Source organism: Mustela nivalis (assembly GCF_964662115.1).
Source record: "Mustela nivalis genome assembly, chromosome: 13".
In the NCBI taxonomy this organism is placed as follows: Eukaryota; Metazoa; Chordata; class Mammalia; order Carnivora; family Mustelidae; genus Mustela; species Mustela nivalis.
In genome coordinates, this window is record NC_139032.1 from 7,602,255 (window position 1) to 7,619,067 (window position 16,813).

The following is a 16,813-nucleotide window of genomic DNA, read 5'->3' on the forward strand; positions in this document are numbered from 1 at the left end:
AAAGGGAACCGGGTTCCTTGGAGAAATGGCTGATTTCAGGGCTAGTCAGGGAAAATAGAAGATGAACTTAGAACTAGTGCTAGGAAGTAAGGACAAGAAAAACAGGATGGGTCATGTCACCAAGACACAGAGCGACCTGGGAGACTTCCCACCGGCCAAAGCTGGAACAGTTTGAGCAGCAAAGTCACTATAGGATTAGGTTCTGCACCAAGTAGCAAAGTATGTGTGAGAACATACTGATGTAAATAACTGATTGAATAAATAAATGGAGAAGCGACAAACTTTCCCTACAGAAAAATTAAAAATACTAGAGGTAGACATAATGAGAGAAGGGGACAATCACCATGAAAAACCACAGTAATTGCTGCAGGCAGGATCCACTGGAGAGCACTAAAATCAGAGGGTGACAATTAGGATATTTGCATAATCTCAAAATGTCACCCCAAATGTTTATCAGTTGCTCCGGTGATTTTAACATACAGATTTTTAGTGAAATTCTTTAGGACTCCCTCCGCCCCCCCCCCCCCATCCCCCAGAAGTGGAGGTTAATTCCCCTCTCCTGGTAATGGGCTGAACTTGGTGACTTGCTTCTAATAAGTATGGAAAGGGAGAGATGGTAACTTCACAGTAGAAAAATCTGGCAAACACTGCCTTATCCAAGGGATCAGAGTTAGTATCACCAGTGCGGGCACTGTGTGTCTGCGATGCTCTTCAAAAATGCCCATCACACCAGTCTGATGGTGAGTAACTCTCAGGCAAACCCCAAATGGTTTTTCTGCCAATTGCTTGACCAGTACTATTCAAAAGTGTCTCGGTTGTGAGAAAGAAGACCAAGAAACTGTCCCTTGATGACTAAATGTAGTATATCCTGGAACAGAAAAGGACTGGCAAAATCCAGAGTTAATGGTACCAAAGTATTGTGCTAATGTCGTTTCTTGGGGTGGGATGTTAACTTTAGAGGAAGCTGAGAAGGGAGCTGGAGCTTTCCTTCTGTTTCTCTCTCCAAGCTCCCCTGTAAAACTAAAATTATTTCAAAATAAACAGTTAAAAAACAAATGTACAGAGAAAATCTATAAATGATTGCGTTTTTAGATGAAGACAAGCACAGAAGAACTAAGAAATGCGGGTGTAGTTATGATAAAGCAGCCAAGTGATAAAATGACCCTACGGTTACCAATGACTGAAGGAAAAGGAGTGATTCCGGGGCCATCCGTGGTGAAGAATAACGGTGAAGCCTACACTGAGCTGCACTTTCCAGAGAGTTCTTTGGAATCTTACTGGTTCCTTGAGATGTTTCAAGGAAAAGTGAGTCAGCTGGGGTTGGAAAATCTTGTGTACTTCAGCCTGTGCTTAGTTTTCCAGGTATTTGAGAACCAAATGAAAAGAATCTGAAAAACCTTTCTTTAAAAAACCTAGTTAATTATTTTCATTAAATTCACTATTTCTCAAATCTGTGCCGTCTTTGAACCCTTCTTTTTTCCTTACACCCACTAATAATCTTGCCAAAATTAGTTGTTCTTGGGAAATTTCAACGTCTTGGAGAATCTTGGAAAATTCTTGTTTTAGAAATACACAGTATTAAAAAAAATAGAAATACATAGTATTATCTAGAATTTCTCAGGTCTCCTTTAGGGGGTCAGCTTTAGAACTTTAGAAATCAGTTGAATGTACAACTTTGGATGGTAGAGAAATAGCCAGATGGTCTTTGCTATTGATGTAGTCTCTGCTTTCAGGAGCCTTGGTTAATTCAGGGGTTTTCTGTTGTGTGCCCTGTGCACGGTGAGGTCTCTGTACCCAGAAGTGACGTGTTAGGTTTCCTCTAAATGAAATACGAAATATCCCAACATAATCTTCCTTTGGAAGGCACTCAAAATTATTGGTCACCTCTAGAAAAAAAAAAAAGCCAATTGGACATTGAATATTAGAAGTTTTTGTTATAGCTATACTGGGTTACATAGGGGACTTGTAGGCAGTCTTGGATTTTCTTTCATTAACATGAATATTGGTAAGTGCCTATTTTTTGTTCTGGACTTTTTAGGATGGAAACCAAGAAATCAAATGGTGATGTCGTTGCTTTCTCATCACAAAGCTGTCCTAGATTATGGGAAACAAACACTGAATCATAGTTAACCTAAATAATGGTCTGTTTTTACCCAGAGCTGTTGTTAAATTGTTGTCCCCAAATACATCACACACTAGCCAAGGTGTGTGTGTTCTTAGATTTTGTGTTGCTGTCTTTTTTCATTTTTAAAATCTTCGAAGCATGGATTGTGTAGTTCCTGGACTCATGGGCCCATGGTGGACGCGGGTGGTTTGTCCTGCATCTATGAAGGCCCTGGACTAAGTGTGACCCTGGTTGATGCCACTTCCTGGCTGAGAACAACCCAGTGATCCTTTTGGGGTTTTGTTTTTGTCTTCCAGAACTGCTGTGATGGAAGTTAAAGGGAAAAAAAAATTCACAGGAAAAGGTGCAAAGACATCACAAGAAAAAAACAGAGTTCACAAAAAGAATGGTAAGAGAGCCATAACAAACCACGCTTCCTCTAGGATGTGGCCCTATAGTTGGAGGGAGTGGGTGGCGGGATGAGGAGGCCTGGAGCAGATGCCAGTCTCTTTTCCTGGGTTGGGATTTGGAAAAAGCAGGAGTTAACTGTGTCCCAGTTTGCATGTTCCCCATAAAACTAAGACATTGTAGAAATTGCCGGGATAATCAGAGGATGTTATGCTCAGGGGAGATCTCTCATCTTAGCTGGGAATGCTGCTGCCACATTTTCTTTATTAATTTGCTGTTCGATAAATTGTGCCTGATTAATGCAGACTACTGGTAAAGCAGCTTTCATCGTCAGTGGTTCTAACTGTGCAGTCTCTATTATTCCATCAGGTGTCACTGTTGCAGAGCGGAAAAGTCAGGGACTCGTCAGTGGCCTAAATGATTCCTAAGGCATCTACGGATTTTTTCTTGAAACAGTCGTAGAGCTTAGCTATTATAGTTTTCTCCTCATTTGTTAGCTACTTCATTTGCAAGCTTGAATTAGCTAGTGATTTTTATCAAATAACTGTACTATATATAGGCTTTGAGGAAATTTTTCCAAAACTATCAATTCTGAGAAAAACTAAGGTCTCTAATTTGATATGCTATTTAATAAAATAATAACATCCTTAACATTTTTAAAAATAAATTAACATCTTTAATTTTAATTTGATATGTGATTTAAAATGGCGTTTCTAAGTTTTAGGCGTTCATTTTAATTTTAGATTCGTTGTTACTGAATAATTGAAATTTATGCATGAAGACTTGAACAAGAAGTCATTAAAGTAGAATACAAGATATATAAATAATAATTTATCTTCTTAAGTGATGTTAACGTGCTTAGAACAGAAAAACATCTGATTGACGATAACAGTTAACCAAAGCATTATGGGTAGTTTTTATTATGCATTTCTCTAGTTTGTTGATTTTCTATAGTGAATCTATATTATGATTTTATAAATCAGAAATTTATTTGAGAGAGAGAGAGAGCACCCACATGCAGGTGGTAGGGGAGGGACGAGGGGTTGCAGAGGAAGAGAGAGAGAATCTTAAGCAGGCTCCACGGCGAGCACCGAGCTGGACCCGGGGCTCGATCTCATGACCCTGAGAGTGTGACCTGAGCCAGAATCAAGAGTCAGACACTCTACTGACTGAGTCACTGAGGCGTCCCTAAACCAGGAATTTTAAATTTTGTTTTTACTTTTTAAAATCCAGTTCTCCGTATTCGAGAGTAGGACACAGTAGGTTTCCCTAAGGAGTGTGTAATTTTATGTAACAAGTACAGACCAGTGAATAAAGCGATCTCAGCGCAGGATCACTGAACGGCGTTGGTGATTATTATCCCTAGATTCTGGCTTGGCAAAGACGTTTCCAAGGAAAGCTGGCAAGGAGGGTGGACCTAAAATCACATCTAAGAACTTCGAGAAATGTGCCGTAAAACCTGGGAAAAAAGGTGTCAAGCAGTTCAGAAATAAGCAGCAAGGGGATAAAATACCAAAGAACAAATTCCAGCAGGCAAATAAGTTCAACAGAAAGAGAAAATTCCAGACGGACGGTAAAAGTGATGGTAAGTGATTCCTTCAACATAATCTTTGTGGAAGCCTTGTTGGCGCCCGAACTATGGGGTGGTGGTGGGGTGCTCTAGAGGTCTGGTAGAGACGCCCCATTCTTGTTCCTTGACAGGCAGCATTTGGGGTGGTGAGAATAAGTAAGCCCCAGAAAGCACCTTCCACAGTCAGAATTGTCTTCTGGTGCCTGGAGTACCTTCCTTCCCAGACCCCTGCTGGACTCTCCACGCTGTGGAGTTCGGATGAGCTGGAGCGACTTTGCGCAGCAGAACATCCGTGAAACTTCCCTTTCTGGAGGCCGAATTTTATTGGTTGATTGAATGATTCAACGAACAAATATTTGAGTTTTCTGTGCATTTTGCCAGGAGATGGGAAAGAAGAATTGTCACAGCCCATAGGGGTGTAGGTGCCATGTCAGCTGGAACTCTTGGCATGGCATTTTATTTTATTTTTAAGATTTTATTTATTTGACAGAGATCACAAGTAGGCAGAGAGGCAGGCAGAGAGAGGGGGAAGCAGGCTCCCTGCTGAGCAGAGAGCCTGATGCGGGGCTCGATCCCAGGACCCTGAGATCATGACCTGAGCCGAAGGCAGAGGCTTTAACCCACTGAGCCACCCAGGCACCCCACTGGCACGGCATTTTAAATACACACACACACACACACACACACACACACACACACACACACACACTCTCACGTGAAGACCTGTCACACACACACACACACACACACACACACACACACACACACACACACACACACATTCTCACGTGAAGACCTGTCATGAGGTAGCCCTGGTTCCTTTTCTGTGGGAGCGATGTTCCTGACGTGTCAGGATGGATCTCTGCTTTTATTTTCTCATATATTTGCGTGTCGGCACTGAAGGGGATTGGATACTGGAGGTCCCTGAAGCTTTCGTGTGTACCGCAGCGCGCCGTGGCAGATGTCAGGGCGCCCAGAAGCTGGTGGAATTAAGTGAGCTCGGTCAGGGTCAGCCCTTCTGTTCTGTGTGGTACACGATACCCTGATACGAACAGGAAATACGCCCTCTGTTCGGGCAGTCTCTGGTTACCACCGGGGAACAGATAAGTAAGGGGAATAATGAAGAACGTTGTAGTAAAGCGTATAGCCATTAGAAATTATGTTCTTGAGAAATAATTTAGTTTTGTGGAGGAACGCTTACAGTAGAATAATGTTTCGGTGAAGCAGTGAGATTCTGAATTTTTAAAGATTAATATAAAACATACATAGGATGGGGCGCCTGGGTGGCTCAGTGGTTTGGGCTGCTGCCTTCGACTCGGGTCATGATCTCAGGGTCCTGGGATCGAGCCCCACATCGGGCTCTCTGCTCCGCAGGAAGCCTGCTTCTCTCTCTCTCTCTCTCTCTCTCTGCCTGCCTCTCTGCCTACTTGTGATCTCTGTCTGTCAAATAAATAAATAAAATCTAAAAAAAAAAAAAATACATAGGAAAGTGACAGGAAGAAAATAAAATGTTACTACTTCTGCATTGGTTTTGAGATGATAGGGGAATTTTGTTTTTTGCATTTTCTAAGTTGGTTTATAATGCATGTGTTTTCTAATCTGAGGAGGGAGACGTTTAGAAGGTGGTAATTCCCCAAAGGGTTTCTGAGAGGACACTCAGATAAATAATACCCATTTTATTAAGTTGTTCTTTGTTTGGCCTTAGTGGGTTTTTTGATTCATTTGGTAAGATACTTAGCTTTTGAATACCAGAAAGCTCTAATGGAAAGACACTGGACTTCCAGAGCATTACTCTGTAGAAAACTGAGACATTTGGACTAGGTACCATCATGAGTAAGAGGCAGCAGACCACGAAGCTTCGGGGTTGTCTCTGGGTTTCAGCCCTGGTTCCACAATTGAGGACTTGTGTGACCTTGGACAAGGAACAGAAGGAATTTCTTAGTGCCTTTGTGAGAAAGGTCATGTTAATAGGGTTGTTGTGAGAATTAAATGATAGATAACAACACTCAGGGTACTGAAAATTTTCATACATTTTTCCCTGTTTTAGTTTGGACTGATTTTTGTTTACATTAAGAACTAATTTTGTTTATAGTGAGAACTGATTATACCTAAAGTCTGAGGACTGTAATGTTTTATAGTAGAATTTTTATTCCACAATTGAAAAGGAAGCTTAACATTTTTCAGTTGCTTTCATAATCCTTTTTTTTTTTTTTTAAGATTTTATTTATTATTTGATAGAGATTACAAGTAGTCAGAGAGGCAGGCAGAGAGGAGGAAGCAGGCTCCCTGCTGAGCAGAGAGCTTGATGTGGGGCTTGATCCCGGACCCCGAGACCATGACCTGAGCCAAAGGCAGAGGCTTTAACCCACTGAGCCACCCAGGTGCACTCTGTTAAGAGTCGATATGTAGCTGTTGAATGAATGAGTGGTTGTTTTCAACCAAATTTAGAATGTATAAACTGCTCAGGAAATAAAATAAAAGTCTGAGTTTATAGGAAATGATATTTTTACAGCGAATGTTGGTCCTGATAAGTGATTGCCCTGTGTGCCTCATTCGTACTGGTTTGTGGTGTTCAGAATGTTAAATGTAATTTCTGAAATGACCAGAATAATTTCTCTAATGACTAGAATCAGCGGCCAAGAAACCTAAATGGGACGACTTCAAAAAGCAGAAGAAAGAACTAAAGCAAAGCAGGCAACTCAGTGACAAAACCAACTATGACATTGTTGTTCGGGCAAAACAGATTTGGGAGATCTTACGAAGGTAATGCTACCTTGTGGCATCATTATTAGTCCCTGGAGAGCACGGAGGGCTGCGTGTGCCCCTCGTGGGTAGTGAGCCGTCCTACCCGGACCTGCACAGCTCTGGCGTTATTCAGGGAGCCCCCAGCACTGTGCTAGGCCCATTGGTGTGGGACGTCCGCTTGTGGCAGGAGTGTGCGGGGTGACGTGGATGGGGTCAGACACGCTTATGGAAATGGGTGAGAATGAAAATGGATCGGAAATGCTTTCTGACAGAGTTCTGAGAAAAAGGAGGATAGTCTCTTATCTGCTCAGTTTTGAGATACTTAAGTATTTGGTATCGTGGACATGTTTTATTATTTTCCTTACTTCCGAGGTTCTGGCTGCGAAGATTTAAATTGATGCATAAAATTACACCTTGTGAGATGAGTTCTTGTCTTTGAGAAAATTGCTTTTCTCTGGCTGTTCTGGAATAGTAATTTTAATGTCAGAGGTTTGCTGCCTCCGAAGAGAAAATCACACCTACCTCGGTGAATGTACGCTGGTAGGGTTTTTAGTTTCTCCTGTTTAAAATAATGTCTTTACTTAAGCTCTGTTTCCCCCTTTATTCTCATTTATAGAAAAGACTGTGACAAAGAAAAGAGAGTGAAATTGATGAGTGATTTGCAGAAGTTGATTCAAGGGAAAATTAAAACTGTAAGTAGGGCAGGCTCACAGTTGTCTGTGTTAACAACTGAAATCGACTCGCTGTCAGGAGGGGTTGGGTGACCATTCGTGATCTGTGAAGTTGTTTTAAATGTATTTGGCCACAGATTTCAAGTACCTGTTACAATATTCACTAAACAAAAAATTTGATAGTTGGGACCTTACTGCTGAGAAATTAGTAAAATATCAAATATTTGGCTGTGTCACTTTTTTCAAAAATTTACTTGCGGTAAATCAGTGTTCTTTAAAGTTGCCTTGAGGAATTTATTAGAGAGTCTTTCTCTGAACTCCGTATGCTTCCATATGTTCTCTAAGTTGCTGGTTTTTTGAATATATGATGTTAACAGATGATTACTTCTTTCATCATTGCTTTTACAAACATCATACAGAGATCTTTGAAATACAGATTTGGGAGTTTAAACTAATTTTCAATGTTGCTCCTAAATTGTATTTTATAATAAACTTCTGTTGATGCTTGTGTATTTGGGTAAATACTTAGCTGACTGTTCACTTGTGAGACAACAGACTTAGTAGCTTTGGGGACCCTGGAGGGGTAGCCTTTGCCAGACCACATACGTAGGTCTAATCAGATGCTGTTTTGCAGTTTGAAGTCTTGAACTACGCAAGTTCCCAGCAGTTGTTCTCATCTTTATTCAGGAAGAAGTCTTTTTAGGCTAGAACTTCTCAGTTCCAGCAGTAGTCTGTTATCCTTGATTCATGAGTATTTTACACTCAACTTTCCCAACTACCCTTCGGTTAATACTGCATGGCCTTGGGAGTGAAGGTGGTGTTCAGATCCTTACTCTGCAGCTTAAAATGTGTGTGCCTTTGGGCAGTAACAACCTCTGTATCGATTACTGTGTGCTAGGGGTTGTGTAACCATCGCATACTTTGTCTCCTTTAACTTAATGTCTTTGTCCATGAGGGACATTTGATACATCTGGGATTCAGAGAAGTTCATCCCCTGGGTCATAGGGATAGTCTGCTCCTTAACTTCTCATAAACTTGCTTTTCTCATCTGTAAAATGGGCATAGCAACAGCACATTCTTTTTTTTTTTTTTTTTTAAGATTTTATTTATTTATTTATTTGACAGAAATCACAAGAGGGGAAAGCAGGCTCCCTGCTGAGCAGAGAGCCTGATGCGGGGCTCGATCCCAGGTCCCTGAGATCATGACCAGAGCATAAGGCAGAGGCTTAACCCACTGAGCCACCCAGGCGCCCCGCAACAGCACATTCCTAAGGTTCCTTTGACATCTAAATGAGGAAAATGTACTTGAAGCATCAGTCCTGGTTATGTAGTAAGTGATCAGTATGTACAAAACAGCCATCTTTTTAAAAACTTTTAGTTTTATCAAAAATATCTCTAAACGTTCCTTAAGGAAATTCTTCTGAAATGCATGGTATGTATGATAGGTGGCAAAACCAAAGGATGTCATTTTGTACAATTGAAACAAGCATTTCTTCTCCCGATCAAGCTCGGTTTGATTTTATCCATGAGGACCCTACCTTTTGACTAGCAAGGAATAATAAGAGCAGTAGCAGTAAAACATAATACTGTGATAAAGACACCCATCTTGAGAGAGAATCCGTGTAAAGGCCCAAACTGGTCTTTCCTGCAGATCGCGTTTGCGCACGATTCCACCCGTGTGATCCAGTGTTACATTCAGTACGGGACTGAAGAGCAGAGAAAACAGGCGTTTGAAGAACTGCAAGGTATTTCTTTTATGCGGAAGATTAATTGTGATTATTCATACGAAGTCACTTTTTCTCTTGAAATACCCAAGACTGCCCTGGAAAATAATTCTTACTGAGGGAAAGCCGTGTGTTCTCTGTAGCACCTTTTTTTGTTTTATTTGTTCATTGCGTGAGACAAGTTAGGAGAGTTGTCGGTGTTCCCAGGATTGTGCATTTTTGTGGTTCTTTGCTTCTGGGGGACTGTAGTGAGGCTAGCCAATCGTTGTAAATGTATTTTGTGTTTCAGATGATTTGGTCCAGTTAAGTAAAGCGAAGTATTCCAGAAATATTGTGAAGAAATTCCTCATGTATGGGTGAGTTGTTTTATTTATAAAATATATCGTCACTGGTTTTTTAAAGGTGGGGATACCAGTTTTGCACGTGGTCTGGGATCCTAATAATGGCCCCAGGCAGATGCTTGTGATGTTTCTGGGGTGGGGCGTGTGATCTTAAAAGCAATTATTGAAGTAATATAAACGATGGCCTTGCCTTCAACACTCTTATGAGGGTATTTTGATGCCCTGGAAGAAAAGGTGACCAGCATTTAGAAGGTGGAGGGCTAGGAGGGGGAAGGGGAGGAGAAATAGTGGGGTTAGGGTTAGAAAATGTCAAGACAGGAGGGTTTCCTAAATTAGCAGGAATTGCTACTTGTCCTGACTTCTTTTTTTGAGCATAAGGTGCCATAATGTGCTCGCCAATAGTGAACAAAATTTCCAAGTATTTCGGGGTGTAAAGGGACAGTGTACTACAGGGAAGGGACACCAGGCACCTACTGTGTGCCAGTCCCAGTGCCTGTGCACCCGAGGTCACTCGGCCCTCGCCCCAGCCACATTCTTTGTGTCCTGTGACCGAAGAAGCTGCATCCTAGAGAATTCCAGTAACTTGCTCAGGATCCCTCAGCTGCCCGGCAGAGTCTGGTCTCAGACGCCGGGAGCCGGCTGGCTGCCGCGGAGGCTGGCAAGCTGGAGGTGGCCTCCTCCATTGCGTTTCTCCGGGGCCCAGCAGCCAGCATTTTGATGGCTTGGGCTCAGGGCAGTTAGGGTTTGTGGCCGCCCGGCTTTCTTCTCCCATCACTGAGCTTTTCCCGCCGTCGCACTGGGCTTAGGAGTAAGCCGCAGATCGCAGCGATCATAAGCAGCTTTAAAGGCCACGTGAGGAAGATGCTGCGGCACGCGGAGGCGTCCGCCATCGTGGAGTACGCCTACAACGACAAGGCCATCTTGGAGCAGAGGAACATGCTGGCCGAGGAGCTCTACGGCAACACGTTTCAGCTTTACAAGGTGACAGCCCAGACGCTCTGTGAGCGCCCGCTCGTTCTCCGCGTGCTGTGCCTGACTCTGCAGTGCCCTGTTCTCAGGAAGGAGTTTTGCTTTGGCTGGTCCGTTAACACACTTTCTCCCACCGTTTGTTCTCTTAGACGGTATCGCTGGTGTGAGCCAGGTGGTCATGCTGACGGCTCTTCCTCCCAGAGCACTGCCCCTAAATCCCCTTTAAAACTACATTGTTACTCCCTCCCAAGTGCTCTGTGTAGTGCTTTGGTGTGTCCGTTTTCTGACGGACTGGGGGGGACGACTCTTAATAGGTAGCAAAGCTTTGTACCCGCCCCCGGCTCTGGCTGAAGTGCCTCGGGCTCCCCATCGCTGCCTTCCGTGTGTCTTCACGGTGTGGACTGTGCTTCTCGAGTTTGTGTGCAGGGAGGAAAGGGAGCACAGAACACCAGTCTTGGGTGTAGTACAGGGATTGAATCAGAAGGAGGCCAGGAAGGGGACTAGGACAGTTAAAGGGTCTGTTTCAGACCCTGTGACATAAACACACCCCTCTGTCTCCAGGGATACGGATTATTTCCTGGCTTGCCTCCCCTAGTCAGGTTCAGCTCCTGCTTTGAACTGAGTGCTTTACTGCTTTTGTGACTCCCGCAGTAGGAATATCCCCCTAATTACAAAGCGTATGGTGGCAAGAATTTGTGAGCTGACTACTTGATCTTAAGGTTAAGCACGTGCTGGCACCTGTCGACTGGTCGAATTGGTCAGCTGTTTGGGCTGGCTTTTTAAATACATTGATGGGTGTATAGAGTAAAAATCAGACAATCGAGTTACTCCATGAGTGTATCTACAGCAGGCCTTTCATTATATAAATAAGGGAAATCTGAAATTTATATTAAGTTTATTTGAATTAATTATGTTGAAGAAACTTGATTAAACCTAGAGGGGTTTGATTTTTCCTGTTGTAGTCGGCAGATCATCCAACCCTGGACAAAGTATTAGAGCTACAGCCAGAAAAACTACAGCTGATTATGGATGAAATGAAGCAGATTCTAACTCCAATGGCCCAAAAGTAAGAAAGCTGATTTTGTCTTTTCTTAGCATTTGAAAGAAAGAAATGTTATATAACCCTCGCATAGAAAAGGTAGATGGTTTCCCAAATAGGTTGTGCTAATGACATTGGATCCTGAAATTTAGATGTTCAGGCGTGTGGCCTTCTTAGCATTTGCACCGTAGTGGAGTGGTTAAGGTGTAGCCTTTGGGACCCAAACTGCCCAGGTGGGAATCCTGGTGCCCCCCTCACTTACCAACTCTGTGACAGCCGGGCGATGTAACCTCAGCTTCCACATCTATAAGATTGGGATAATAGTAGTACATGTTCCATGGAAGCTTATGAAGATTAAAAGGGTTAATGTTTCCAAAACACTCAGAAATAGTGCTTTGCCCATAAAGGCAGCCGGTGTCTGCTGGCTACTGAGATGGTCCATGTCAGCCTGATACCTTCGTGCTGCGACGGTTCGCCTCCACTGTACGTCTGTATCCCGCAAGCATCACACGGGGAACCTTGCGTCGGTTCGGGCCTGTTGCAGTTGCTGGTGCTGTTTCGTTCTGTTCATGTTTTAATTGAGCTAAAATTATTTTATGAAGCTAAGCATTGTGAAGGGTCCTTGACAGAAAGAAAATAACTGTAAAAAAGCCGGTCCACATAGGGATTTCTGATCACATGTCCGTTGTTGGGTAAAAGCATAGATGTCCTTACTGAAGATGGTAGAGTGTACTTGGAATGATGATAAGTCTTGGCCGACTAGATACTAGAAATTTGTATGCTGGTTTTGATTGTAGAGGCTACTAAAAGATTTAGAGGCTGGAAGGTGGTTTTTTTTTTTCTTAATTCCTAGTATATTGCTGAAGGATGTATTCTGTCTTACGACGTTACATTTGCTAAGCCATTTCATTGGCTTTGAGTATTTTAGGACGACTGAGGCTGCCTCAGTCTCTGTTACTGTATGGAGTGCTAGATCTGACACAGTCTGTCTTCCCTTTTCTCTCTTTTCAGGGAAGCTGTGATTAAGCACTCATTGGTGCACAAAGTATTCCTGGACTTTTTCACCCATGCGCCCCCAAAGCTAAGATCAGTAAGTTCTTGCTGTTGGTTTTTAAAGCAAACACAGAGGAAGAGCCATGTTAAAATGTAAAACACTGCTTTGAAAATTTTGGAAATTTTAGATAGTTGTTTATTTATTTATTTGGGAGAGACAGAGGGGAGGGTACCTTAAGCAGGCTCCACGCCCAGCATGGAGCCCAGTGCCGACTCAATCTCCTGACCCCTGAATCATGACCTGAATCAAGATCAAGAGATGCTTGGCGGACTGAGCCACCCAGGCACTCCTGTTTCCTTATTTAAAGACGATAAGCCAATCAACATCTTTTGAACAAGCCTACTAATTCCATTTAGATATTTGCCAGAAGACGGTGGAATTGACCATAATTCTATCAATCTTGTTAGATTTTTATATTTTAATTATTAGCCAGAAACTGTCCTCCAGCTAACCATACCGAAAATTAACTCACAAATAGTTGTTCGGCATGCCAGGGGTTTGAAATTCCGCTGTGCTGATAAAAAATCATGTCAGCATTAAAAGGCTAGGGGAGGACACGTCTGTAAAACTAAATGGACCATGAACACCTGGACCTTATACGCTGGAAGGATAACACAGAATGGAGATCATTTGTCCTGCCCTTCAAGTCACTGATGGGAATACAAATGAGAACTCATCATTTAGTCCCTGAACTTCGCTGGCCTCGTCAAACCGAACTCATTGCCTGTTTGTCCTCATTGCTGTGGTAAAGGGTAACTGAAATAATGACCCCGACTTCTCGTTAACAAGTAGGCCGGGTTAAACATTCATAGGAATTTTGACCCTCTCAAAATTGACATAGGGAAGGGGTGCCTGGGTGGCTCAGTGGGTTAAGCCACTGCCTTCAGCTCAGGTCATGATCTCAGGGTCCTGGGATCAAGTCCCGCATCAGGCTCTCTGCTCAGCAGGGAGCCTGCTTCCCTTCTTCTCTCTCTGCCTGCCTCTCTGCCTACTTGTGATTTCTGTCTGTCAAATAAATAAATAAAATCTTTAAAAAAAAAAGAAACTGACACAAGAAAAGACCTCCCCGAGAGTAGCTGCTCACCTAAGCGTATGGTCCCGTGAACATAGCAGCTGCTGCTTCTCTTTGGGGGATTTCTCTCTCTTTTCTGCAGAGCCCAGTTTCTGACAGGTCTGGATTTACTAAGGCAGGACTGTATTTTGGGAGTGAGAATATGAGCACTTGGGTATATTCAGTGGTAGAAAATATTTTTTTTTAGTGTTGAATGTATTAATAACACAAAAGTCATTGGGGACTTAGTGTGAATATACATTAATGAGACCAATCTTTCCGGGCCCTGGGGCATTCACTCTCCAGCTGGGTGGCTTTGAATAGATTCGTAAGTTGAGATATGTAAGCTTAGAGCTGTGTCCTTGAGACCCATCCTGGGAAAGGATAACAATAGTTAAAGATGAAATCATTTGTTCCTTACTGATGAAACTAGGCACCTACCTTTCTCTTTCATGGTCTGAGACTTTGTTTTTATTTTATTGATTTGAGATAAATTTTTAAATTGGGAACAGACTCAGGTGGGGTCCTGCAGCTTTTAGCTGTCAGAACTCATGTACCTCTGTAGGCCAGACTTCCCAGATATAATTATGCACTTATGTACATGGACGATGAAGAAGGAAGTTTATAAATAAACTGACCTACCTTGTAAGAAATTAATGACTGTGTTTTTACTAAGGGGTCGTTGATAAATGAGGACCTAGTCTCATAGACTCATTTTTCTTAGGGAACTAGTAAGTGTTTTTATGAATTGTTAAAATGATTTCTAGAAGGAATCCAATGATAAGCTGAAAAAGAGAGACTTTTTTCAAAGTTAGTGTTTGGTTTTTTGTTCATTATATACACTATTCTCTTAGGAAAGCATTTTTTAAATTTTATCTGGTTTTACTGTTAAAAACCCCCTTCTTACCACAGTCACTTCCTAGATTTCTTTTTCTTGAAAAATCTTTTGGAATATACTACACATCTATATACCTTTTTGAATGGATAATTGGTAAAACTCCTCAGATATCTTAATAGAAATTGCTACCACTGCTTGCTGCTGTTGATGGGGAAGAAAATGTTTAGACAAAAGTTGTTTCTGTATCCGTCTCTACAAAATGAAGACTTAAATTGTTAACTCCCTGTACTCTCCTTCATCCTCTGTGCATAACTGCCCCTCAGTAGACAGATTTTAAAAAGGCAGGAAGAATACAATAAAGCTTTGGTGGCATTATTCCCGCAGGAAACGATCGAAGCCATCCGCGAAGCCGTGATCTACCTGGCGCACACACACGATGGCGCTAGAGTGGCCATGCACTGCCTGTGGCATGGCACACCCAAGGTCAGTGGTCCCAGAGGCCTGCCCTCTCCCACGGGCTTTGCCCTGACGTGTGCAAGCAGCATTGTCTTTGCGTGGTTGCACCTCGGGGCCTCCCGGGAATGGGATTTTCTGAAGGCCTGGTGTTTCTTTGTTGGAATTTTCATTGTATGAAAACAAGTATGAAAAGCTGGAGTTGTCTTTATTTGGGAAGGGACCCGTAGAGCAAGTCAACACAATGTTTATGCCAGGCTGACCTTTATAGAAATTTTGGTACCTCTCTGGTCCTTCGATTCCTCATTTAATGATCTTCGTGGGGGCGGGAGAGGCAGGAGGTCCTCATGAGCCGCTCGGTTGGCTCACGTGGCTGCTCATGCTTGCAGGGAAAAGGTGAAAATCCATGTTAAATACCGAAGTTTCACAGGGGTGACCCGCACTTCCTTGGTAGTATAATTTTGCCTTTAAAAGAGTTCTGCTTTGCCCACTTTTTAAATGAATACAGATTTAATTTCTGTTCAGCAAGTAAGTATCAAATACTGTCTACACTGTGCTCTCAGGCATTTTGTAGGAGTTCAGACACCGAATGAGTTCTCTCCATTCTCACTGTTGTAAAAGAAGGTAGTTTCACTAAGTTTGTCTTCTGGCTAATAATTCTGTGCTTCTGTATTTCGGTCTCTGCATTGTCACGAACAGGTCTAAGGTTGTAACAGTTCTGAAAGGACTTAAAGCATATTGCCATTTTTTTGGGTGGGGCGGTCTGGCTCATAACTGTTTTCAGTAGTGAAGAGAATGCCAGACTGGTGGGAATTTTAGTACTATATAAAATTTTTGGCTGTAATTTTTAAGCGATCACTGAAAGCTATAACAAAAGTTAATTCTTCTTTTTTAAGGACAGGAAAGTGATTGTGAAAACAATGAAGACTTATATTGAAAAGGTGGCCAATGTAAGTATAATAAAACCACAGTTTATTGGGTTTTTGTTTGGTTTTGGCTTCTCTTTAAGCTTTATTTATTTATTTACTTTAAGATTTTATTTATTTATTTATTTGACAGAGATCACAAGTGGGCAGAGGGGCAGGTGGGGCAGGGGGGTGGTTTGGGTGGGGGGAAGCAGGCCCTCTGCTGAGCAGAGAGCCTGAGCTTCGGGGGGCTCCATCCCAGGACCCTGAGATCATGACCTGAGCTGAAGGCAGAGACCCAACCCACTGAGCCACCCAGGCGCCCCTCTTTTTGAAGTTATTTTTAATAATAAAATGAAATTACGTCTATTGCAGAAAATTTGAAAATTGCCAAGAAGAAAATTGTTCCTTGTTTTATTACTTTTTCTGTGCATATGTTTGTATTTTAATAATACTAAATTTACACTAAATAAGATTTCTCCTTTTTTAATTTAACATTCTCTTGTGACAGTTTTCCATTTTTAGTAGATACTTTGTGAGGGCCTGGTATGTACTTCTTTAATGAATTTGTCCAATTATGTTATTAAGCATGGAAATTACTGCCTAGAATAAATTTGTAAAGTCAGCAGAGAAAATTCTAGTTACGTTTTATAGTTCTTTGGGTTCCTTTGGAGATGCTGTAACAGCTCTCCAGGTGAAATTGTAGAGGATACGAAAAGATTTTTCTGAGGGATTAGCTGCCTCAAAAAAAAGTATTTGTGTGTATTTAAATACTAAGTGGTTTTCCATAGTATTTCTGGAATATATGTAATAGTAAGCACTTTTTTATTTTTGAGTTACTTTGAAGTTCTAATTTACTGGGGAACTAAAATTGGTTGAAAACAACTATTTCCTCTGAAGAGTCCAATGAGAGCTGCTAGCGTCTGGGGAGTACTTGATTT

The 16,813-nt window shown here is 42.1% G+C and overlaps 1 protein-coding gene across 3 annotated transcripts in view; it reads left to right on the plus strand.

Moving 5' to 3' along the window:
* PUM3 (pumilio RNA binding family member 3) overlaps positions 1-16,813 on the plus strand; it is a 50,009-nt gene that overhangs the window by 2,946 nt on the left and 30,250 nt on the right. For all 3 annotated transcript variants that reach the window (XR_014301589.1, XM_082694416.1, XM_082694417.1), the window contains exons 2-12: positions 2,422-2,513; positions 3,879-4,097; positions 6,710-6,845; positions 7,444-7,519; positions 9,150-9,243; positions 9,512-9,578; positions 10,370-10,544; positions 11,495-11,598; positions 12,583-12,661; positions 14,899-14,997; positions 15,864-15,917. Coding sequence is in view for 2 of the 3 variants with exons in the window: in XM_082694416.1 (XP_082550542.1) it covers positions 2,432-2,513; positions 3,879-4,097; positions 6,710-6,845; positions 7,444-7,519; positions 9,150-9,243; positions 9,512-9,578; positions 10,370-10,544; positions 11,495-11,598; positions 12,583-12,661; positions 14,899-14,997; positions 15,864-15,917 (1,185 nt within the window). In the remaining variant the exon portion in view is untranslated. The remainder of the gene's footprint in view (positions 1-2,421; positions 2,514-3,878; positions 4,098-6,709; positions 6,846-7,443; positions 7,520-9,149; positions 9,244-9,511; positions 9,579-10,369; positions 10,545-11,494; positions 11,599-12,582; positions 12,662-14,898; positions 14,998-15,863; positions 15,918-16,813) is intronic.